Source organism: Vipera ursinii (genome assembly GCF_947247035.1).
Source record: "Vipera ursinii genome assembly, chromosome: 1".
NCBI lineage: Eukaryota > Metazoa > Chordata > Lepidosauria > Squamata > Viperidae > Vipera > Vipera ursinii.
This window is the reverse complement of record NC_139512.1, coordinates 61,310,485-61,336,510: the sequence shown is the minus strand read 5'-3', so window position 1 is coordinate 61,336,510 and position 26,026 is coordinate 61,310,485. Positions and strand designations below refer to the sequence as shown.

Sequence of the window (26,026 nt, the reverse complement as noted above, 5' to 3'; positions counted from 1 at the left end):
ATTGCCTGTATTTTTTTTCCTCTTTTTTCTCCACTAATCCGCTGTTAAATCTACTCTTCATTTAGCATCCGCGTTCGTCATCCAAGGATATCGGCGAAAAAGCCTTCAGTAAAAAACAGGCGGCTTGCGTCGCGCTAGTTTTTTTAGTTCAGGCACTTTCAGAGACAGACTGCAGAAGATGGGGCTTTTTGGGAAAGGAAGGACCCTCAAACAGTATCAGCCGGGGTAGCACGTGGGTTGGAGAGGTTGTAGGTGTGCGTGGCTGGAGCTTCTGGCTTAGCCTGTGTTCTTTTCCTGGCTGCTTCTCTCCACCTATCCAGGATGAAAGTGGTGGCTTTAATCAGGTAACATAATTGCTTAGCGCTGGGAAGCTGTCCCGAGCAGAATAATATTTGCATTTCCCGATTTCTAGGAAGTGCTGGACTCTCTTACTGTGTGAACAAAGTGATGCAAGTGACAAATAGCCCCAAATGATTCTTTCCCCCACCCCTCCGCGTGCATTCAGCGGTATGAGAGATTTTATGAAATAAATGCAAGCTTGGTTTTGCTTCTCTTTTAATGTAAGATAAGGTACACTTCAGAAGTTACGGATGTCCAGTCTCGTCAAACTCGGGAAGCATTGCAAAGTACGAGTTGTATTACAACTAAACATTTAAAGGGCACTGTTTGTCCTATGCCAGACTTAGGACTTCAGGGCATATGTCTGGAGAATGCCTGCATAGTGACATTTTGGAAGTCTTAAGATTTTTCTTTTTATGAGTATTCATAGCAGTTCTCTGTTTATCTGTTGATAGCTGACTGGTATTCTACGATAGCACTATTAATCTAAACTGAAATAGACTTTTCAGAATGATACGTATCTGGGATGGCACTTAAAATTTATATACAGTACTTAGGTTACATTTGCATGGTGAATGAATTAAAACATGGTACATTGAATTAATTCATTAAAAATATACATCATGGCATATTCAATCTTGAATTAACTGACTGGGATGAGTTTGCTTCACATTGCAAGCTAAAACCTGACTGGCTATTTTGTGGTTCAGTATGTAATACAAACCTAGATGTACAATTAAAGAACAGAGGGTCTTAACACACATACTTGGCCTAGGAATGCACATACTAAATTATTTTGGTGATAGAAATACTCTTAATTTTACTTAAAACTTTTTCCACCTTGGAAACATAATTAGATTAGATGTAGTTAAACAGCACACAGTTTGAAAATGTTTTGAATTGCTACAAATCATATGGAAGTCTGTTCTCTAAAGGCTGTAGTGAATCATAAGCACAGCTTAATGATGAATTATATAAAAAGGAAAAGGAAAAAAAATAAGTTCATTGACTATTCTTGAGATAACTCTCATAACAGACTGCTGAAATAAATAATGTTATGGCACAACGACTTGCTAGAACTAGATTTTTTTAGCATTTCCCATCTCCCCTTGCTTCACTTTTGATAGGATGGGTCCACCAGTTTGCATTTAAAGAACTGTAGTGTGTGACTTGCACAGAAGTATGATGTGAATGGAATGACCACTTGTAAATATGATTATGACTTACTTTCCAAGTAATTGTGACTTCTCAAATTATTAGATTAATAATGTGTACGTTACTGGGCATATTCTGTCACATGAACTGGTTTGAGATTTGCTAAAAGTTTATTTGTACACCAATCAACTTAGTACTATTAAGATTTTCACTAGCAGGTTTATTTCATATGATTTCTTTACATTTGCTGAATTCCTCCTTTGGTGTATCAATGGTGTCAAGTTAAGAGCTGTAATCTAAATGACACTTCTTCTAAGTCATGTGTAATTACATACAAACAACAAATCATTCACAATAAAAGACATCCAGCTCGTGAACAATTATTAATTGTTGAATTAAAATTTTTCTAAGGACCATGGCTCTTCCTATGATGTTTTTGGAAAGACTATAGGGTTTTTTAAAGATGCATAGAATATTATTTCTTGAAGTCAGTCTTCTCTTTAGAAAGTAATGTTTAATTACCCAGTTAGTTATGTTCTGAATTATGTTAAACAAAATTAGGAAAAAGTGAAGCCTATTATAATTAGGGTTTCTGAAGTGAGCAAAGCTTGGGTTGTATTCCTGTCTTGATAAAGTTGCTCCCTCCCTCAGCTCATCCATCCATCCACTTTTGAAAAGGTTCTATGGATTTATCAGGCAAATGGGTTTCAATATGTCGATGGACCAAACACACTCTTTCCGAGAAGGTCTTAGAGTATCAGAACAAACCTTTTGTTGATAAAGAAAACCATACAGGAATGGGGTGCCAAATCTCTCTTTTTATTGCTTAGCTTTACTCTGAGACTGATTCATGGTGATTAGAGATACCAGTTTATCTCTGTTTGTAATCTTGAGAGCTGAAGATGCCTTTTCTTCAAAAATGTGGGTAGGAGAAGTCCAGTCTGTGGCCTCTTCCATAGATGCACTCACTGTTGTTCAAGGACACCTGCCCATTGATGTAATGGCATCCATCCACTGCACAAATGCCTTCATATCCTACTCCTTCACAAATATGCTTTTTTGGTTTGAGGACTTTTTGAACATATATGTGTAAAGTAAATAATAAGTTAGTAATGGAATATCTCATTATTAAAGCCTGGGGGTACTATCTCAAATGTAACAAATTATCTGTCTAATGTTCATTTCAATTAATTTACTGTTCTGTTCAGAACGCCCTGAGTCAATATATGTTTGGTGTATTCTATAAAATTTTGTGTAACAGAAATAATTTAGTTATAATTGTGTAGTTTTCCCCATTTTATTTTTCAAATTTACATATGCTCACTTTTTTTTAAGGGCGGTCATACTCTGAAAAGTACTGAGCATTTTTCAAAATGAGGCAATTATGAAGAATCAAACATTCGTGCCTCACAAATACTGTGGAATATAGTGCTTTTCATTCTGTCTGATATCCTTGGTAACTAAATTGTTTCTGATGGAAGTCTTGCACCCACACAACATTAATTTGCATTCTAGTTTCAGCCTGTGAAAAGTCACTGACATTGAAGGTTTAACAATAACTCTTTTAAAGCTTGATGCTTTAGTTGTGGAAATTTTTTTCTGGCTGTGCATTTGTTTTTAATATTTGCATTCAAGTGGAATGGTGCTGCATTTTTTAATACAGTCAAGATGATGAAATGAATTTCAGTACTTACCTTACCTACTCTTACTTACTGTGATAAATTATTTGTTTTCCTAAATTAGCAACCTGCTATCATATACTGTGCTAGATATAAAATTTGTTTTGCAGACTGAGTTAATTATAAAAGCATCCTGATTTGACCTAAATAGGCATATTAGAAAATCAGAAGTTGTTTTTTTAAATATTGTCCCATACTACCTTGTACAAATAGTACTTTCATTTTCCACTTACATGTGAAAACTAATAATATAGATAAGAAACCTTTGGTGACATTAAAGAGAATAAAGCTATTGCTTCAGATATTGCTTGCCTAATTGATTTGAATTTAAGGTATAGGTGACAGAGCTAAAAAATATACATAACCATAGTGACTCACCTGAAAAAAACCCTAAAAACATACTGATGATTTATTTGAAAAACACTGATACTTTAAGTGTAAACGATTTCACTGCCATTTTGAGGTAAATATAAACATTACTTCAAGAGAGTTCTTATTGAAAAGTTTGTTTAATTATCAGATAACACAAAACTTTTTTTCTTCTAGTGGTGGAAAAGACAGCTGTTACAATATGATGCATTGTGTTGCTGCTGGCCATCAGATTGTTGCCTTAGCCAATTTAAGACCTACTGAAGATAAAGGTAAAGACCCCACATTTTCTTTTAAGAATCTATGAACTCTTCATCTAGAGCCAACATTTTATCATTTTATTTTTCAAACAAAAGTGGAAAATATATGAATTTGCTAAGAGTGCTTTATAGGAGCATAGAAAATTGTTTTATAGTAAGTCAGTTTATGTCTGTGTAGCTCATAATTACATACTGTGAAAAGTATTCCAAATTCTATAGATGCTTGGGAGAATGTATACACAGAATTTTGAGGTAAAAAGGTATTTTTTTTGTGTGGAAAGAATTACTCTGGGTAAGATTCATGTCCCCAACTAAGTTTATAGGAGATAACAAGCTGGAATAATGTATTGCAGTTCTCGTGTTACATTTGTTTTAAACATTAATCTTCACCAGAAACATCAGTGTTGCCATTTAAGCTACATGATTATTTTAAGGGTTATTGTGCATGAGATGTCATAAACTTTGATTTATTATTGCATTGGGAGTTGCAGTAAATTACATAAATATTAAATTAGGAGTTCATTTAGAAGGTATTTTTTGTGATCTTTTAAAAGAAAACTTAGCATATATTGCAAATGTTTAAGATTATTTTGTGTTTAAACTTAATACAAGTATATGTATTAAGTACATGGGGCTGCCCTTGAGGACCACTCAGAGGCTTCAGCTGGTGCAGAATGCAGCCGCGTGAGTTGTGATGGGGGTTTCCCGATACTCCCATGTAACACCTCTGCTCCGCGAGCTGCATTGGCTTCCGGTTGCCCTCCGGGTGAGATTCAAGGTGCTGGTGATGACCTATAAAGCCCTAAATGGCTTGGGTCCGGGATATTTGAGGGAACACCTGCTGCCGGCATCAAGCTCCCTTCGTCCTGTGCACTCCCACAGGGAGGGCCTTCTCAGGGTGCCGCCGGCAAAAGATTGCTGGGGGGTAACACCCAAGGGGAGGGCCTTCTCTGTGGGCGTGCCTGTCCTTTGGAACCAGCTGCCCATAGAGCTCAGGACTGCCCCTGACCTTCGTTCATTCCGCCGGGACCTGAAGACTTGGCTCTTTGAGCCAGGACTGAGAATTTTAATTGTAATTTTATTTTAATTGGGTTTTAAATTGGAGTTTAGCAGGGGTTTTATTTTATTCAAGGACTAAATTTAATGATTTTAATTGTTCTTAACTTTTGTAATTTGTATTGTTATTTTAAATACCTTGTGAACCGCCCTGAGTCCTACGGGAGAAGGGCGGTATATAAGTCCAATAAACATAAACATGTTTTCTAACAGTTGGAGTATATCCCTCCAAACTGATAATACAATTTAGAACCAGTTTTGTGTAATGATTAAATTGCTGAATTAGAAACTGGGAGACTGAGTTCTAGTCCTCTTAAAGCTGGCTGGTTATTTTTGGCCAGCTCTTTGAGATGTGCTATAATTCTAATAATATTTTGATCAGAACTATATATCTATACATATTTACTCAAAAACATATTTATCTTTTGTCAAGATGTATGCAAATACTGAGGTGTACACCTAGAGAAGGAAGGAACAAAAATTGGTTAATCCAATGGAAATATTAATATTTGTTTTAGTGCAGAAATTTCCAAACTTGGCAACTTTAAGACTTGTGGTTTTCAACTCCCAGAATTCCTCAGCCAGTATGCTAGCTGAGGAGTTCTGGAAGTTGAAGTCCACAGGTCTTAAAAGTTGTCATGTTTGAACAGGGTGGATTTAAATCACTAGTAAAAAGGCTTGATTTAAATCAACTCGATTTAAATCATAATTTTTAAAGAGCAATGTCATTTCTGCCCATTTCTGGTGGGCAGCAGGTGAGTGGATGCCCACTAAAGGGCACTGCCATGATGGATCTGAAATGACAGGTGCTCTTTAAATATAAGGACTCGTTGTTGGTAGTTAGAATCTTTAATATTATTTGCAAACAAAATGAAGGTTTCCTATTTAGAATAATAAGCTGTCAGATTAGTAAAACAGTGATATCAGAACCAATTTTAGGTTAATAGGTTAATCACACATAGTTGGAGAACTACTCAAATTCTCTTATTTAATTAAAAGACTTAAAGCCTGGTACAGATGCATTTCTCTTCCAAAAAAATCATACAGTTTGTAGTGTATATAGATTTGCAAACCAATTGGATAAAGGAATATTGATGAACTTGGTTTTATGATTTATCTCATGGTTACTGTGAAATTGTGTGAATGCATCAATGTAGTGCATGTTATCTCAGCTTGCAGTTTGGATTCATTGAATGAATTTACCAAAAATGTAAATATTGCAGAATATACAGCCTCATGCTACATAACTAAGCTCCATTTCATGCTGAATAAACTAAATTATTAATGTATCTTAAATAGAAAACTATATTTAGATAGCTTTTTACTCCAAAAACATTTTATCAAAATAAATTTGATAAAAAAAATAATCCCTGTGTTTGAAGACCCCTGGTTTAGTGACTTGGATTCATGGTAATTTTACTAAGAATACAAGGAATCCTTCCATATGTTGAAAACTCGTGATGCTTTTACTGGTAGATGAAACATACTTTACTGGTATTTCATCCTACCCTATTTCTCAATCTTCTACTCTCTTACCAAAAGTCTGAAATGGTTTGAATAAAATTTTTGCACTAGTGGTAGTGCGAAGGAAACTCACTCCAACCCATAATTTATGGAATACCACAAGGTTGTCTTCCCCCAATATAGGATGTGCCTCAGGATGACTTATTACATCTGTTTGTTTAGTATTATTTCAGTCTTAAAAACATTTATATCTTTATATCTTTCAGCCAGAAATATTCAGAAAAGGCTTATACAATAATAGAAATGATATTTGCTGTCTTTTAGAACACAACAAAATAGACAGGGCAATACAACTTCAAAGGCAGTTCTTAATGTTTCATGATTTTTATTATGGCTAGCTATAGTACAAGTGATGAACTTGCTGGTCTTTATCACAGGATTTTGGCCTTTGTGGCAGTGTCTCTGTTACATACTGACATTATATGGACAATCTCCCAGCCCGAGAACAACCAAGGAATCCCTATGCGTGCAGCCGTTGACAGTGACAGCTGTCAAAAGACTGCCGGAAGAAACCGCGCACAGGCCGGCAGCAGCCTCTGACAGTGACAGCTGTCAAAAGGCTGCTCAGGCGCAGAGCCGGCCAGCTGACAGCCGAGCTGTCAGAATGCCGGCTCCTGGAACGCGCCTCCCCTCAGCCGGTAAGCCAGCCAGCTGACAGATTTCCCGGCCAAGCCGCGCAAGCGCAATTGCCCGGGAGCTGTCAAAGCTACTTGCAGGCTATTGGTCGCCACCCTCGAGGCGGGAGAATACGGTTTCCCGATTCGTTGTTACTGTTGACAGTTCGCTATTTCTCCGCTTGTCAGCCGTCTGGAGCTGAAGCGAATAAAACATTTGGAACCCAGCCTGCCGTCTCTCTGGTCATTGTCCGAGATAATTTAGTCTCAGTGGGTGAGAGCAGCAGCAAACAGACATTGTTAACTTCTAGCATTCTTTTATTACAGTTTTTTAAAAATCACATGATTGTTTCTGCACTTATATCATTATGACTTTTTCAAAGGTCAGTGATGTTTTAGAAGGAAGGAAGGAAGAAACGAATGAATGATGACATCCTAGGCTGATCCTTATACAAGACTAAATTTTTGTTGGTACATGTTAAAATAATAATCTCCATGCAAAGGGAGGGAAGCTGTAACTAGTTGATAAGTTTATTCTTTTTAAGATGTTTGGAATGTTTTCAGTATTATTCTGTGGTTTTTCATTTAGGAGTAATTGAAATGAAATTGGGGTAGAAGAGATTTTTATTGTATAAGGGGAGTTTTAAAAAGGGAGTGCTTAAACACAGTACAATATGTATTTTAATGTTCTTGACTGTACATTCGATAATGTAGTAATACTTTGTTTGCCTTTCAGAAGGATTCGATGAACTGGATAGTTACATGTATCAAACAGTGGGCCATCATGCTATAGAATTATATGCTGAAGCAATGGGCTTGCCTCTCTACCGTCACACGATTAAGGGTACCAGTGTTAACACAGGCAGCATCTACACAAAATGTGAGGGTGATGAGGTTGAAGATCTTTATCAGCTTCTGAAATGTGTAAAGGTATTTTGTATGGCAATTTCTTCTTTTAAATATAAGGATTAAAGCTGTAGACATCAAGCCTATAGCCGCCTATTCTCATACTTTTGCTATATATCCGGTTTCCCAAAGAGAATAAACCTGGCTGAAGTGGTCTTAATTTATAGCTTGTTCTGCTCTTTATTGTTGCTTCCTGCTTAAGGTTAAACATCCTATTATTGCTGTAAAAATTATTTATTTATGCTAAGAAATACATCACAATGGTATGGTGATCCAATATCTTCCAGATTTTACACTGCTGATATATTCTTTTTTTTTTGTGTGCCTAACTTAAGAAGCATTAAATACTTTTCAGTATTGCACTCAAAGTGAAATATAGTAACTCGAGACTTTTCTAAGAATTCTGAGAAGAACGATAGTCCCCCACACTTAATTAGAATGTTTCTACATATATATGATAGACTCTTCTATTTGCCTCTTTTTGGATTGATTTGGTCATGCAATATAAGTAGAATGCTCCATTTAGGCATCCAAGCTGTCCTATATATAATGAATTGTTGGAATTGATGCAATTGACTGGATATTTTTGTATTAGTTCCATAGACCTTTAATATGAGAATGCTGATTAAAAATGTAACCAAATGTGTAATATTATGTCTCTTAACCATTTTAAATAAGTGGGTCATAATTATTTGATTTACGATATTCAAACTAGGAAGCTTGATCACTGTAGTCTCTATAAAACAGATTGTTTTATATTTATACTGCTTAGATTTTAAGGTTCTGTGTTTGTGGCTGATTTCTCCTAGAAATATCCCTCTTGAAATAGATGAGACAATCGTGACTATTGGTCTGAAAGTTGGTGGATGAATTTCAAATAGGATGCTTATTGTTTTTGTTCTAATAGAGAAATTATACTTAGAAGATTTTCAACAATAACTAGGAATATAATAATTCTTATGCTATTTCTAAATTTGGATTTCCTTTTTAGAACAATGGTGTGTTTAACATGCACCCAACTACAGAGAGATCAGTTATGGATCTCAGCAAAATATTTTTAGCATGCACACTGATTGAAGGAAATGGACCATTGCTTTGAACAAAAATGTGGGTGGAAAAATGAGGCCACCAGAAGGTTGTTCACTCCAAATTTAAACATTTCTGACCTGGATACCTGTGACTAGAGCCTCTGTTCATGGATTATTATTGTTTTCCTTCTGGATTGGTGTTTAGTTCTATCACAAGTAATTACTGTAGGGGAATGACTGAGATAATGCGTTGGAAGTTGTAAGCCTCCATAGAATGCAATGTAGCCTTTTAACCTCTGCTGTAATAAACAGACTGAAGTAGCAGCAGCTAAATATTACATGTGAAACAAAAGGCTTTATATTTATACTACGGGTGGTATTCTATATTTACAGTAGAAGTAAACTTAGGGCTTTTTTTCTCATAGAACGCTCAGAATGGAGTTCCGGCACCTTTTTTGGATGGAACCTTGTAGGGTAGGCAAGGTGGGTTGTATGACATGTGTGAGTTCCGGCACCTTTTTCTTTTACAAAAAAAGCACTGAGTAAACTCATAGATGAAGCAAACTTGGGCATCTTTATTTTTTCTCCCTTTTATTCTAAATCTCTTTCTTCGCTGCTTGTTAAATTAAATGTACAATATCTCACTTGCAAAAATTAACAACAACACAATGCATAATGACAATAGATGTACTGAACCTAGTGGTATTGGCTCCATAGAGGTTCTGAAAAAGAGATTTCGGTCAAGGACAAGTTTGCTTTGCTCTAAAGCAATGGCTTCAAGATTGTTCCAGATTTACCTTTGAAATTACCAGAGGATCCTTAATAAGCAGATAAGTTATGGAGAAACTTTATGGAAAAGAAGTTAATAATATTTTATGTAACATGCAAAATGTGTGCATATTCTTATCAAGTCACACAGAGGAACAGTGAAACATTTGTGTAAGACAGTTTGTGTGCAAAAGAGATAAAAAAACAATTGTTTTTTTTTCATGAAATGAAGAAGTAGGTTTGGAAATAATTACCCGAGTGTGAAAGATTTTGAAACTAGAAGGATGCAGATCTCAGCCCTGTCTGAAAACAATGTATTTTAAGTTTCATGATGGATAATAGCTCAAATTATTCTATTCCCAAAGGCATGAGGAATAGTATGAGGTAGAACATCAGCTCAGTTATTTTTAAGGGTGTGACAGAATCCCAAAATTAAATAAATAAATTACAACCCACCCCCCAAGTCCTGAAATCTTGCAGGATGTCCATGCTTTTTCAGTGAAAACCTGCATTATTTTAGCTTTTAAGAAATATTTTATTTGAAATTGGCCCCAGTTCCATTGTATAGTGTCAGCCCTCTCTTGAAAAGTTTTCTTCTTGACTTAAAACTGAATGCAGTGATTGTTTGTTTATTGTTTAAGGGATAGGATTTGAAAATTTGCAGTAGCATTAAATTTGACTCTAATACACAATGTAGTTCTTAGAGAATTGTTCTAACTTTTTCCATGCCAGAAGATTATTTTAGGCTGAGGTAAGAGGGGGAGGAAAGGAAATGTATTATTGATCAATTAAATTAAATGATTAATAGTAGGACAAACTTTCTTTTCATTTTATTTCAGACAGCAAGGACTGAATACATTGCTATTATCTGGAGAATAACAGTCAGTTATGACATAAATTAATGCTAATGTTAAATCTTGACAACTTCTGCTTTGGAAGTTTGTGCATGATATTTATAACTATAGTTGAAAGAGATGTTATCAAGTTGTCTTGGACTAAATAAGTGATGTGTTCTTTTTCTAAGTAGATATTAATTTCACTGGAAGAAAATTCAAAGATATAAATATATGGAATCAATTGCATTTATGAAAGACATTCAATAACCATGCTTTTACAGGTGAAGTCATTTAAAACACTTCTAAAATTGCACTCGAAACCTTGCGTACATCAATACGTTATTGGTTACTTTATAAGAACAAGAATAAGAGTTTGGGATTTGGAAAGGAGATGGGGAAGGGAGGGAGGGAGGAAGGAAGGAAAAGAAAGGAAGGAAGAAAAAGGAAAGAAAGAAAGAAAAAGAAAGAAAGAAAGAAAGAAGCTTTCATTTTCCCTGTGGGCAAGTACTTGCACTTAAGAATTGATGATTTAGATGTGAGTACAGTATATTCAAGGGACGCGGTGGCTCAGTGGGTTAAGACGCTGAGCTTGTCGATCAGAAGGTCGGCAGTTTGGTGGGTCGAATCCCGAGTGCCGCGTAGCAGAGTGAGCGCCTGCTACTCGTCCCAGCTTCTGCCAACCTAGCAGTTCGAAAGCATGTAAAAATGCAAGTAGAAAAATAGGGACCACTCCGGTGGGAAGGTAACAGCGTTCCGTGCGCCTTTGGCGTCCAGTCATGCCGGCCACATGACCACGGAGACGTCCTCAGACAAGCGCTGGCTCTTCGGCTTTGAAACTGAGATGAGCACCGGCCCCTAGAGTCGGAAACGACTAGCACGCATGTGCGGGGGAACCTTTACCTTTACCTTTACCTTACAGTATATTCAAATAGCCTCCTAGACTGTTCTTTTTTTCTGAGAAATAGTCATCAAGCATTTGGTAAGAAACCTTTAATGAACATACGGTAAGCTAGCTGACAAAACTGCAGGGTTCACACATTGTGTAAAGCAGTGTTTTTAATCCCAGTTTGCTAAATAAACCACAGTTGGCTGAGTTTACGCATAGTAACCAATGCATTCACAAAACAGTATTGCCAAACAAAACCATATTATCATATACAACGATGTACAAACTTTTTCAGTAAGTTTCACTGTTATTAGGCTTTTCCTTCAAACGTTTAGTCATACAGGTATCTTCCATGTGTTTTCCCATGTTGGAATGAGGTATCAGTATCTTTACTAATAGTAATACATTAAGCTGCTAACATAGGTGACTTCAGATGTTTAATTTTAAAAAGATACGATAATGTTTTAAAATTACAGTCTTTGATAATTTTTATAAAAATAGAGCATTTTTTTGACTTGCTAACAAGGTAGAAAATGTTAAATTTGCTCCTTTTTTCTGCAGTACACTGATCAGAGTTAGTTTTGGCTCTGCTGATTAGGAATTACGAGCAATGACGTTATACCCATCTGGAAGATACCAACAAACTGCAGAAATTGGGCAGAAGCAGTAATTTTTTTGTATTCATATCTGGGAAATAATTATTGCAGCGTGTCATAAATTTGCAGTTATAGTAGCTCAAAATGTAATTGTCTTGAGTTGATTTGAAGGAGTTGAAACAAAATTGTTTCTATCTTTGGATTCTTATAAAATTGCAAGTGTTCTTTGGACTTATACCATGTTCTGTATTTAATATATGAAAAGTTACTAAAAGAAATCTGGCTGATAATTCAGAGTAAGGCATCTTGCCATTTGTCATTTTTAAAACAATTTTGCAAAGTTTGAAACATTAATTTATTTACATAAAGCTTAGTGTTTACTAAAAGTTCCAAAGTAGAGTAAAACTATTCTAGACACAATAAAAATAATAAAAGCCAGAAATAGCATCTATAAAGTCAGTAAATTTTCCAGAGCCATAAAATACTAAACTCTGTTGTAAAACATACTGAAAAAAATGAATTTTTACCTGGTGCGGAAGAATACAGTAAAAGTGGTAGTGGATAAAACCTTTGGGGAAAGGTTTCTAGAATTGAATAATTTAACTGCAAAAACTCCTTCCTACTCTCCCATCCATCCATCCATCCATCCATCCATATTTAAGAACATAGCTAGTGTGGTATAACGGTTAAGATGTTACACACTAGGAACAGTAACTTTTGGCACAGAAGGCAGCTGGACCAGTCGTACCCTCTTAGCCCTAATCAGTATTAGGTTCTGTGAAAATCCAGATGAAAAACTAAATTTGTCATTTCATCTTAGTAACGTTATTACTTGAACTGAAGTTCAGTTCCTGCAACCAACTGGCAAAACTCCAGAAATAACAAATATTCAAAAGCATATTTTTATTTTGGGTTAAATAGCACTAAGATAGTATTGCTGAACCAGTGCATATCCTCACAGTATGCATACATTATAGATATTAAGCATACAGTTAGAAAAAAAATACGGTACACACTTGAGTTTTAGTACATTTTAATCTTCCTTCAATTTTTCCCAAAACATATCCATTATTGTGATAATTAATAAGAATTGGCTTGTTATAATAAAATATAACATAATAACTTAATTATGCATTCAAAAATACAATACATGTGTTATGATTGTTAGGGTTGTTTTAATAGCTAAGTCATTTACTTCATTCTATTAGATTAAATAATGCTTAAAAGTATAGCAGGTACTATTTGGCATACACATCTAAGATAATAGTCTGGCACAGTGCTCTTAATGGATAAACTGTTAATCTGATCTCCTGATTTTTTTTTATATACAATGGTTAAGGCAGTTTGGTATTGTATTATAAGAATAACATCTTCAATTGTGTAGTAAATCAAGAACAAATGTCTTAAATTAGTTATTTGTGCCGTTGATTCTATAATTCCTAAAACAGGTCTAAGATCTGTAAATGTAGGAAGTCCTACGAAACACGTTTCTTAAGAATGTATTACTTATGTGAAGATATGTTTTGAAGAGGAACATATGTAAATTTTTATTTTACATCTTTAAATATAGCAGAGTCTAAAGGGAGATGATATTTGTTATATTAATGTGAAACATGGTTTATTCCTTTACTCAATTACATGAAGCAATAGAGATACATAGGGACAAAGTGTGTGTTCTAATATCCTACTTTGCTACCCGTTGTCTACCTGCTTATAATTATAAGCATATTATATTTTAAAACAGAACTTTTAAAATATGTTTTCTTAACTATAGATCCATTCACAACATTTTCTACTTGTCACATTTACTTTACCAGTAGAATTATTTTTTTCTCTCCTTAGTCTCTCATTATTATAATGAACTTCTACTGAATAGTGATAATTTATTTGAATCCTTTTATATCTCTGTTCATTCGTTATGTTCAGTGTGACTATAATTTGTGGAAATATTTACAGATTTTTAGCAGATAGATTGATCCTTTGAATAATAGTTTTGCTTGGAATAGCCATTGCCAGCTGATCCTGGCTAGAAGGTACAGGTGTTGGAAGTCAGCCGATTGGGATGGACATGGATTGAGGAATTTACTTTAAACTACCTACTGAGCATTTATTTTAGTAGAAAAATGGATGCATGTACTGTAACTACTGGATCACTTGGTGAACTTGTATTAGTCAACTGAGACTGATAAAAAATAAGACATTTTGCAGAATAAATAGCCAATCTTTAGATTCAAAAATGATCTGCATGGTGAGGGTATCGTAGAGATTAAATTGCGGTGTATATCATTGTATAACAGACATGTCAAACACAAGGCCCGGGGGCCAGATGCGGCCCGCAAAGTGGTTTCATGTGGCCCGTGAAGCCATCCTGGAAACAGTGAGGGAATGGCCCCCACTGCCTAGGCCCTGGCCCAGAGACCCTCCTTCTGCCAGAGACCCTCAGATCTGTCCCACTCCTGCCCAGGCCCCCATAGGCACCCTTGATGCGAACGATGTAGAGCTGGCCATGCCCACCCAGTAGGCCATACGCACTCCAGCCACGCCCACCCAGTAGGCCACGCCCACCCTGGCCATACCCATCTGGCCCCCTGAGGGCAACCGCAATGCTGATGCGGCCCTCAATGAAATTGAGTTTGACACCCCTGTTGTATAACAACCCAGACAAATAACAAATAAATCACATAGTATATATTTTGCCGAGGATGTTTTCCCTCTCCAAGCAGAAGTTGAAACTCATTGCACTTGTTTATGTGTTGTATGAATAGCAGCACTGAAACTATTCCTCATATATTATTTTAGATTCTGTTATTATTCCTCCTATATTATTTCAGTGATATTAGATCAGGGGTTCTTCTGATGCGTGAAATGATTGTACCCACAGTCCTTTGCAATTTACCACATTGTTTTGGTTTGAAAGTATAGATTAGATGCACGTTGCCTTTTTCTGTAGTGGTTTGACAGTGGTGTGATAAGGATGATAATGTGTACAAATGGGAAGACCGAAACTAAATACAGGTGGTCTCGATTTACAACAGTTCATTTAGTAACTGTTCAAAAGTTATAACGGCACTGAAAAAAGTCAATTATGTCTATTTTTCACACTTACAACCACCACAGCATCCCCATGGTCATGTGATCAAACTTCAGACATTTGGCAACTGACAGTTGCAGTGTCCTAGAGTCATGTGATCACCTTTTGCGGCTTCTGACAAGCAAAGTCAATGGAGAAGTCAGATTAACTTAACAACTGTGTTACTAACTTAACAACTCACTTAACGACTAACTTACTAACTTAACAATTCACTTAACGACTTGGCAAGAAAGGTTGTAAAATGGGGCAGAATTCACTTAACTTATATCTCACTTCATTGTGGTTGTAAGTCAAGGACTATCTTTGAAATTGCAGTAGCTTCAGGTAATATAAGTTGGTGCACTGGTTGTTTTTTATCATTCTATATGTGACTGCATTGAGATGTAACATTCATTTAATGATGGATCAGGGATTCAGAAAAACAATCGTCAGAGATAGGTTCCCTCTTAAGATGGAAGAAGTAGACCAGGGGTCTTCAAACTTGGCCCCTGTATGACTTGTGGACTTCAACTTCCAGAATTTCTCAACCAGGCACGCTGGCTGAGGGATTCTGGGAGTTGAAGTCCACAAGTCATAAAAGGGCCAAGTTTGAAGACCCCTGAAGTAGACCCTGCAAACAGTTTTCTCCAGCTGCCTTTGATAAAGTGGTTGTGGGATTGCATGAATAAGGAAACAACAGAAACAGCCTTTGAAGCAGTTTGCACACTTGTAAAGAGATATCATTGTTTTAATTATTTGAAAAGAGGTACTTTTTGCTTTTACATGTTGCAAAGTACTTTGCTTAAATGTATTGGACAGACCCAGCAGATTCACCTAAATTTAGTTACACCTGGCACTAAGAAACTAGAGGCAGTAATAAAAATTGGGGTGGGAAAAAGGGAGAGTGACCGTGAGGGAATGGAAAGAGGCTAATAGATGGTTACTACATTCTTAGTTGGATGCTGTTTTTAGACTAAGTGGCTTTGCATCTTTTTCCAAAAGTATTATAAAATATTTGAAAATGAACTGATTTGGAATCATTTTCCAAGTGTTGCATTTGTCTTTCTAATGTCATTAATAAACATCTAGATGTCTCTGCAGTTTTCCCAATCACTGTTCCCCCCTCCCCCCCCCCCGCCGCACAAAAGGTAACTGCTTACTGGGAGAAGTATGAAATTTTATATAAATCCTGTGTGTGAATTTTTCCCTATTGGGCATGTGGGATTGCAGCCTGTTGTGTTTCTTCTGAATAAACATAGAAAGGAAAACTACGGTGGTGATGAAAGATCACTAAGAAACCTTGATCACTTTTCCTAAATCCTAAAACTCTGCCAGATTTTCTTAATTTTCCACTGCCAGGTTATTCTAATGTGGCCTTGCTTGGTGAATGTAGCATTCTGGATCTATAAGATTCTCACATGTGTTTGGAAATGAGCAAGTAAGAGATTGTTTACTTGCTACACATTGATAAACACACATTTCCTCCCTTTATCAGGGATATTGCAGAATGTGAAGTATGGGTTTCCAATTGTACTCATTCTTTTCAAACCTCTTCCTGTTTAAAAGTTAAGCTTGACTAATTGGAAGCTGATCAGTCCCTGGTATTTTTTTATTTTTGTCTTTAAAGTCTGTTTATTAGTCATTAAATCTAACCTTTACCTAGTTCAGTTTGGCAAGACTTCAGAAAGAAACAGTATATTTATTCTTAAGAAGATCATGTCATCCTTCTAAATGCAAAGTGAGCATTAATTAACTATAATATTTGCAAACCATTTTGCTTTAATATTCCTTTAAGAATACTACCATTTTAAGTGAAGTATTTATATATGCATAAAATGGTACTTACTTCTCCAGCAGCAAGTAGATTTCTAATTATCACTTAAAATTAATATTGCTACACAACTACTATTGGATATTTTTTGCAAAAATAAAATCTGTGATTTGTTTTAATACCGTAATCTTTATAGCAATCACATTTTAAAATCAATTTTCTTGGATTTACTGTGACACATGAGTGGATTTGATATACCATATGTGTGTGTGTAAAAATTAGGAAACCCTTTATTTCTTGATCAAGAAATAAAGCTCGCATTTTAGGACTGAATCCTATGTAGATCCACTGAAGATGCTGAATCATGAGAATTAATTTTGGAATTAGCTAGTCTTGAAGATAATAATGTCAACAAAGGAAGTAAAAAACCATCTTTTTATGAGATGGGTGTAGCTAAGGGAATTCTCAGATTATATATAAGATGTCCTTATTAAACAACAGAATGAATGAAAAATAGTATTTCTTCTTTATTTAGTCCTCAATCACCTTGCAGTAGCAGAACTCAATTACACATGCTTAAATAAATGTTGAAATAAATGAAATTGAAGTATTAATTTAAACATGTTACAGACAATAGGTTCATACAGAGAGAAAAAAACAGCCTCTGAATATTGCTGCTTTTTTGATAATACATCAAAGATACATTTTGCATGGATATCAAGTTTGATTAATTTGATGCAGGTAATTTACATTTCCTGTTTTTGTAATCAAAATTATGGTATTTTGTAATCAAATATGGGATGTTGGTACTACTTTTACTTATACATAAAATAAGCCATTATCTCTTCTTTGTAATGCTATTTTAATAAAATCCATAGCATCTCTGTTATTAGCATGGAGATGGTAATGTTATTTATGGTAAACTTCTTTTTTGAAAACTTAAGTTTGGCAATTTTATATCTATATTGCTAGTTATAATGTCTTGCTGTTTTTAATATCTACAAAGCTGGAAGGACAGAATTAGTTTTTTAAAACCAAAACTGTACAGCATTAATACCCTGTTCCTAGTGATAGAATTGAATTCATTCATGCATGTTGTTCCTGCTGATCACAACATGGGATTTTAGTGAAACTGATTTGTGAAGATTAGGGTTCTCTGATTAAATTATCTTTTTTAAATGGACCAACTACCAGGACTTATTCTACTTATATATACTATAGCGGCATATTCAGTCCAACAGGCTGCTGCAAAGTTTATATTTTCCTCTCAGATCCAGTTAGAAAATCTTGGTTTGTTCTTTGGGGTGTTACAAATGGGGTAAGCTTACTACATTTTCATCTTTCATATTCTGTGAATTGGATATTTTTGACAGCTCCTTTTTTACAGATCAGTGCAGCACCCTAAAATATTCTAAAGCTGATACAACAGTGCCCTCTGTAGGCTGTGTGTATGCAGTTTCTTGTACGTGGAAGATTTAAATATTCTTAGGATGGTGTGTGTGTGTGTGTGAAAACAGGATGTTACATTATTCTTAAGTTATTTAGAAGCATTTTAAAGTAAATTTTGATTTAGCTGTATTCTAGAAAATAATGCTCTACAATATTAAAATAAACTGTCTGAATTGCTTTGCATTTCTTGTATGTTTCTTAATATATCAGAATAAACTATTGATTTTATGAGAATATTTTCTAGCCATTTAAACAATAGTCTTTTTCTACTTATTTTCTTTGTGTGTTTTAAGTTATAAATTAAGGGTGAATTTAAGTAAAGAGTCAGTGTGGTGTAGTGATTTTAGATGGCAGAGATAGGTCTGGGAAGACTCACATTCAATGTTATTCTGTGCCTGGTTTGAGTAGCAGTCATCCCCACAGAAATCTTGTTGCAGAGAGAAATGGAGAATGTCCTGAAGTAAAGTTGAGATATAGATCCAAGAATAACTTAGTAACTTGTTAACTGTGCAATTTATAATTCATGCAATGTTTCTGATGGATTGTACAGGTTTATTGTGTCCTCTTAGACCTTCAAAGTATTCTCCAGAATTGATACATACAGTAGGTTATACTCTGCTAGTTGTTACTGGCTATAGAGGATGGTGCTCATCTCCATTTCAAGGCCATTGAACCAGCACTGTCCAAAGACATTTCCACCATCATATATGGCCAGCACAAAGTCACGGAACGCTGTTACCTTTTCACTGAAGTGGTACCTGCTTATCTACTCATATTTGCTTGCTTTCAAATTGCTAGATAGGCAGGAGCTAGGGCAAGGACGGGAGCTCACCTGGTTGTGCTTGGGTCTTGAAGCTGGGCTGCCGGCTTTCCGGCCGACAAGCCCAGTGTTTTAACCGCTGAGCCAGCATGCCGCCCTTATTTTATGGTACTTAATAAAACTATTCTGATTACTTAGTGATTGATATGGTCTTATGAGGACATTGTTGAGGACAACTCTTTCTGTGCACAAAAAAGCCAAGTTAAACCTAATTAAGTTTGTAATTCACATTGTGTCAACTGTTTGACATATTAGTTGGAAGTGGAGGCCAGCATATGATGCTTTAGGGATACTGACTCTTAGGTTATTACTGATATATTTTTCCTTAACCTTTTACATTTATATTTCTTTTTGACAGTTCAAAATTCTACATCACTGAAGTTTTCAGAGATAAAAAATGAGCTAGTAAAAATTATTGGTATTATGGGTATAAAAAGACACAAATAGCAATGTACTGTTGATTCCTGATGACTCCAAGGATGTGTGTTTGACCTAGTCCATGGGTGTCAAACTCGCCGTGTCACATGAAGTGTCATAGCGCATCGCGACGTTTTTTTCATTGCCGGAGCTGGAGTGGGCACAGGCCTCTGCATGATGCAACCGGCCCATGGGCCAGCAGTTTGACACCCCTGACCTAGTCTTAGCTACAATATGAAAGTTGTTTGCTTTCCCTTCTTTGCCTTGAGTGTGTATGTGTTATTTTCCAACTTCTGAAATAAAGTCCAATTCTGCTTAGCTTTTTATGGTCCGCAACAGCCAGTTAGGTGTTGCCATCTATCTGGACCGCAGTGTAAATACAGAGATTCCAACTGATAAAAACAGTAATTAATAAGCTCTAATTAAAACATCTTATCTTTTGTATTCATGATGAACAGAATTCAGTACAACAATATTGGGGAAAAATGGGGGCTTAAATTGGCAAATAGTTCTCATAATTGAGAAAATCATTAAGAAGCAGCTTTTCTGCAAACTGGATGATTATTTGGTATTAACCCCTTCCCCCAAAATTAATTCTAATATTTATTATTTGCAGAAATCAATATGAATCAATTGCAATAAATAAAAGGAATATTTCTATAAGAAAACTATGCTAGAAGCAAAATACGTGACAGAGTAATATTCTTTCTGAAGCACATTGCAAGAGTTTCCATGGGAAATACCTTTGTGCACGCAACTAAATTCAGATATATGTTTCTGATTAACTGCTATAGAAGTTATACAAATAATGCCAAAGAAGAAAAAAGATTTCTGAAATCAGGATAAATATCCTGAAATTCACAGCTATTCCCATCTCAGGAGCAAGGACTTTGGTTTTGGAGTAATATGGGATGAGGACAAAAATTAAAATTCCATTTTAGTAAAAAATGTAATCAGTGTGCAATCATTTATTTAGTTTCTATTTTCTGTCATATTAAAAAGTAGAATTCGGTAACAACGAATTAGTCTCTGGGACCATACCAAGTATTTCAGGATAGGGTGCATGTGGCCCTAAGGCTTCTGAATGTGAATCTCTGAATTAAATAATGAGAGACATGTATAATTTAGATTTTAAGACTGCAAAAGATGTAGCTAGTTAGGAAAGTGTCTGCTATTACAATTCTTGTTTCTAAGGAAAAGTGTTTAAACAAATTGTAGCTGAAGTTTTGATAAACAATTCAAGTATTGATGACCTCTTTTGCAGAAAAAAATTTCAGAGCTCTGATAGCTAGGATAGTATGCTATCATGGTGATAAAAATAACAAGGTATATCAAAGTGAAGATAATGAATTAAGATTCAGTTTAATTAAAATAATGATAGATATCGACTATATTACAGAAACAATGAATTATAGCTGTTCTGCCAAGTGAGTGGTTGGGTAATTTAGTAAGATTTTTTTCAAAGAAAGAGCATCCATCGCTGAATGTTATGGGAAGTGCCCTGTTTTTCTTCCATACATTTCTTTCTTTTAATTAAAATGTCAATGATAATTTTATGGCATCTCACCCTCCCTCCACAAAACCCTCCACCAAGCAACATTGTTTGATTTTAATCTTAAATTATGAAAGGAAATTCCTATTATTTGTAACTGAAAGAAACATACCATGAAAAAATCTGTTTATTCAGTGTACATTTTACTTTGTAGACATACTGCTTTTCAACAAAATGGGCAGATCCTTATTAAATTATGTTTATGTAGCCTTTAAAATGTCTTAGAATGCTTAATATAAAGCGATGTCTATTTTTATTATTTGTGCTTTAGAACGGTATTTCCCAAAATATATTTTCATGTATGCTGGACTACAATTCCCATCATTTCCCAGTAATAGGGAATATTTCATAGGAAATCCTACCCATTCTGATACTTTTTCCATTCTTGGAATTTTCAAGCAAGCTGCAGTATCCAACTGCCCTTGACTATCTTATAGGTTGCCAAATCTGAAGGATACAAATAGATTTTCTTTCCTGTGAGTCATTAAATTTGGAAAATAAAAACGTTGAGAAGCTTCCCTCTCAATTGTAGACTTTTTCCACCTTGAACAGTCAGCGTGTTTTCCCTTTGTGTTTGCCTGCAGAATGGAATTGTTGACTATTTAATGTAAGTAGTTCAATACTTCCCCCCCCACACACACACAGAATTGGAAATAGAGGGAGATTTAAAAAAATCAGAGGGGTTTGAACTCCTGGACCTTTCATTTGTTCCGAGGCTGGGTGGGGTTGGTCAGAACTGTCCTGTTTTGGCCTTTAAAAGGAAATGCTTGTTTGTTCCTCCATTCTTTGGAACATACACGGCATTTCCAGCTTTGGGCAGGTTGAAAGGTGAACATTTTGTGTGCCAAATTGCTCATTTTCCCAAGCTTCACAGTGATTGAATAATTTCTGCTTTTGACTGGGGTTATGAATGGAGCCAATTTTCCCATAAGCCACTAAATCCAGAGAAATATATGAACCTCATATGAACCTAAAAAAACAGGCGGAGTACATTTTGAAGATTCATTATTCATTCATTCACTTTGAATAGGTTCTAGGATTTAACTAAAGCTATATAAAATGTATAAAGCTATGTTTTGGGAGGTGATCGTTTGATTAACATTGTGATGTTTGATGTTGTCTTCAGTATGTTTCATGATCTCAGTTATTATGGTTCGTAACCCAGGGCTTACAGCTCAGCAATAAACTCAGCATATTCTATAGTCAGACCATAAGTGTTTACTGACAAAGATTGAAAAATTGACCCTGACATTTCAAATTTGATTTAGTCACGGAGACTCCTAAATCTTCTTGCATAGTGTCAACCCACACTAGGCAGACGTAGACCAGAGAAGAAATCAATTCCACAGGAAGACTAAAACTGGAAATTCGCTGTAATACAGAATCTTGCAAATTTGATTGTACTGTGCTTCCTTCTTACTCTCTTCAGTGAATTTGGGAGGTTTTTCCTGAACTACCTCTAAATATTATTTTGTGTGTGTGGTTTTTTTTAAATGCCTAGGTATTGGCCCTGGCATATCTCTCTAAGCTTATCATCCATATTCTCTATGCCCATTCATTGTATCACAAATAATGGACATTAATTTGGGACTAAAGAAGCCATGTGCTTGGCACTGTACCCCACTTATTGAAGTATGATCCTCTAATCTTTTATTTAATCTTAAACAGATTATTCTGGTCTACTTTTTGGGATACCTCTTCTTGTGATATTTTTCAAGTGTATGGGTGACAACCCTTTGCCTTGCATTCTTATCAGGAATATGTAATTAACTCTGTCTTCACACTTCTTGAAGTTTCTCTTTAATGGAGAAAAATTTTATGTAGAGGCAGAATTGGTTAGTCCTATGTAGCTTGAAACTGCAGTTTTTTTGGGATAGCTTAAAATCTGTAAAGTACTGTTCAATTTATAAGACAAACCTTCTTTGATAATTGTTTAGATTTCCTTTCTTGATAGCTTCCTTAATTTTATATTCTATAGAAAATGGGAATTTAACTGTTTTTAAATAGTAGGAACAAATGAAGTGGAAATAAAAGATGGATTGTCCTAGGTAATAAGAAATATTCTTAAATATTTGTATTATCTTCCTAATACATAAATTCCTAAACTATCAGTGATGCAGGTCACAAGTTCTAGTTTGTCTTAATGAAATATTAAATATCCCCCCTTTCTTGGTTACTGTCAACCTTATTTCAACTTGCTTCTAATTTTACTCTCTATTAAATATATTCTGATTCTGAGAGTATCTGGTTTGTCAGTTCTTCATGTTACACTGATGGGGAGTGAGAGAGGAATTGTAGAGAAAATGGGCCAGTTGTTATTTATTACCCAATTGCCAGGGTGACTTATTCATTGCCTGCATCATCATTCCCCAAAGTACTGCTTTACAGAATGGTGAATTATGTTTCAGGGAAAGAATCAATAAATGCTTTCAGAGCAACATTTGCCATGAGACTCATCTTCTTTTATACATATACGTGTTGCGCGAAAAGGTGGGTGTGGTACAATTAACACTGAGAAAAAAGATAGTATATTAAGTGATTTGCATAAGGCACTTGTTTAGATCTGCAATGCAAACCCTAGGAAAACTGGGTTTTGTCCAAATGTATTTACAGTTGATTAACTACTCTTGAGGGGAAACATGAGGGGAGATGTTTCCTAATTCAGAGCCAAGTGCATTTCCAGTGAATTAACTGCACTGTGAAAAAATGTGGCAAGGAGTTCATGTATTTAAAAAAAAATGTATCATGCCTTAAGACTTTACAGTGAGATGGGTAGTTGGAAGATCCACATGACCCTTGAATTTAATAACTGCCAAAACTCTTTCCCTCCATTTTTTTGGGGGGAGGGGGGGAGAAGCAGAAAAAAATCTGCATTATAGCCTTAAACTACGGTTGATATAAAGAAAACAAAAACCCCAGCTCTTCCCAAATGTGGGACCTGGAGCTTCCTACTTTAAATTGTTACTCAGTCACTTATTTCCCCTAAAAAATGTAACTATGGCAAGACACATCCATTCTGTTTTGCTTGTTTGTCAGTTTGGATACATGCTTTCATAGATGTAAGGCTGTAAAATCACTGCTGCTGCTTAAAAAGATGAGAGAAAAGATAATAAAAACCAGGTATTGCCAACTTCAGAGAAACAGAGGACTGCACTGGTCACAATCATGTGTCTGTTTTTAATAGTTTGATTGGAAGCAAGAAGTTATGTAAATATCTCAGACAGAACTTTTGGACAAATACTTGCCATCTCCTGAATCTTGTTCTTTTGATGCCAAAGCAAGGCAGAGTATCAGTGTTGAGATTAGCTTTTTGAAAAAGAAAAGTAATTACACTTCTGAAAGTAATCACTATATTGCTGAAGGAGTGTTGTGATGCTTTTAAATGATTTAGTACAGGTTCTTGGGATTATAGTCCATGTTTGTGCCTGTGTGCAAATGTGCTTACACAGTGCCTAGCAAAGTTCAAGCATAATTCCAGGCTCCTATCTGACGTCACATTGATGCATTAATGGAATTAATTTCTTTGTGGTAGGCACTAAACCTTCTACCACTATTTTAAATGACAAATGAAATGGAAAAAGCCAAGTGAGGAGATGCGCAACCCAGTTTGCCTGCATTGTAGCCTTAAACTACAGTTGATATATCTGCCAAACTATATCTGAGGCTGCTCCATGGAAGTATGAAATACAATGGCACAAGGAGATTTGCTATTTTTTCACCTTGTCTTCCATTTGGGAGGTAACAGTGCTCCATGACGCTGGCCACATGACTGCGGAAATGTCTTTGGACAGCACTGGCTCAATGGCCTTATAAAACAATAGTCGGCAAAGGCTAGTGTAGTAAAATCCACAAGTACTCCTCCCCATTCCATTTTGGACATTTTTGCTTTACTGCACTGGGATCTTAACCATTGCCTATGTATGACTTTCTAGGTAGGATTCAACCCACTGGACTATGCTGGGATCTTGTAAATAATTCTGTTAGCCATAGCTGCCTGCAGTTCATATCACATTAAGTCATAAAACATACAGGGAGTGCAGAATTATTAGGCAAATGAGTATTTTGACCACATCATCCTCTTTATGCATGTTGTCTTACTCCAAGCTGTATAGGCTCGAAAGCCTACTACCAATTAAGCATATTAGGTGATGTGCATCTCTGTAATGAGAAGGGGTGTGGTCTAATGACATCAACACCCTGTATCAGGTGTGCATAATTATTAGGCAACTTCCTTTCCTTTGGCAAAATGGGTCAAAAGAAGGACTTGACAGGCTCAGAAAAGTCAAAAATAGTGAGATATCTTGCAGAGGGATGCAGCACTCTTAAAATTGCAAAGCTTCTGAAGCGTGATCATCGAACAATCAAGCGTTTCATTCAAAATAGTCAACAGGGTCGCAAGAAGCGTGTGGAGAAACCAAGGCGCAAAATAACTGCCCATGAACTGAGAAAAGTCAAGCGTGAAGCTGCCAAGATGCCACTTGCCACCAGTTTGGCCATATTTCAGAGCTGCAACATCACTGGAGTGCCCAAAAGCACAAGGTGTGCAATACTCAGAGACATGGCCAAGGTAAGAAAGGCTGAAAGACGACCACCACTGAACAAGACACACAAGCTGAAACGTCAAGACTGGGCCAAGAAATATCTCAAGACTGATTTTTCTAAGGTTTTATGGACTGATGAAATGAGAGTGAGTCTTGATGGGCCAGATGGATGGGCCCGTGGCTGGATTGGTAAAGGGCAGAGAGCTCCAGTCCGACTCAGACGCCAGCAAGGTGGAGGTGGAGTACTGGTTTGGGCTGGTATCATCAAAGATGAGCTTGTGGGGCCTTTTCGGGTTGAGGATGGAGTCAAGCTCAACTCCCAGTCCTACTGCCAGTTTCTGGAAGACACCTTTTTCAAGCAGTGGTACAGGAAGAAGTCTGCATCCTTCA

At 35.9% G+C, this 26,026-nt stretch overlaps 1 protein-coding gene across 1 annotated transcript in view; it reads left to right on the top strand.

The window, feature by feature from the left end:
* Positions 1-241: 241 nt before the first annotated feature.
* DPH6 (diphthamine biosynthesis 6) overlaps positions 242-26,026 on the top strand; it is a 236,242-nt gene continuing 210,457 nt past the window's right edge. Inside the window, exons 1-3 of the mRNA XM_083373895.1 lie at positions 242-344; positions 3,720-3,814; positions 7,733-7,926. Coding sequence (XP_083230021.1) covers positions 322-344; positions 3,720-3,814; positions 7,733-7,926 — 312 coding nt within the window. The 5' untranslated portion in view covers positions 242-321. The remainder of the gene's footprint in view (positions 345-3,719; positions 3,815-7,732; positions 7,927-26,026) is intronic.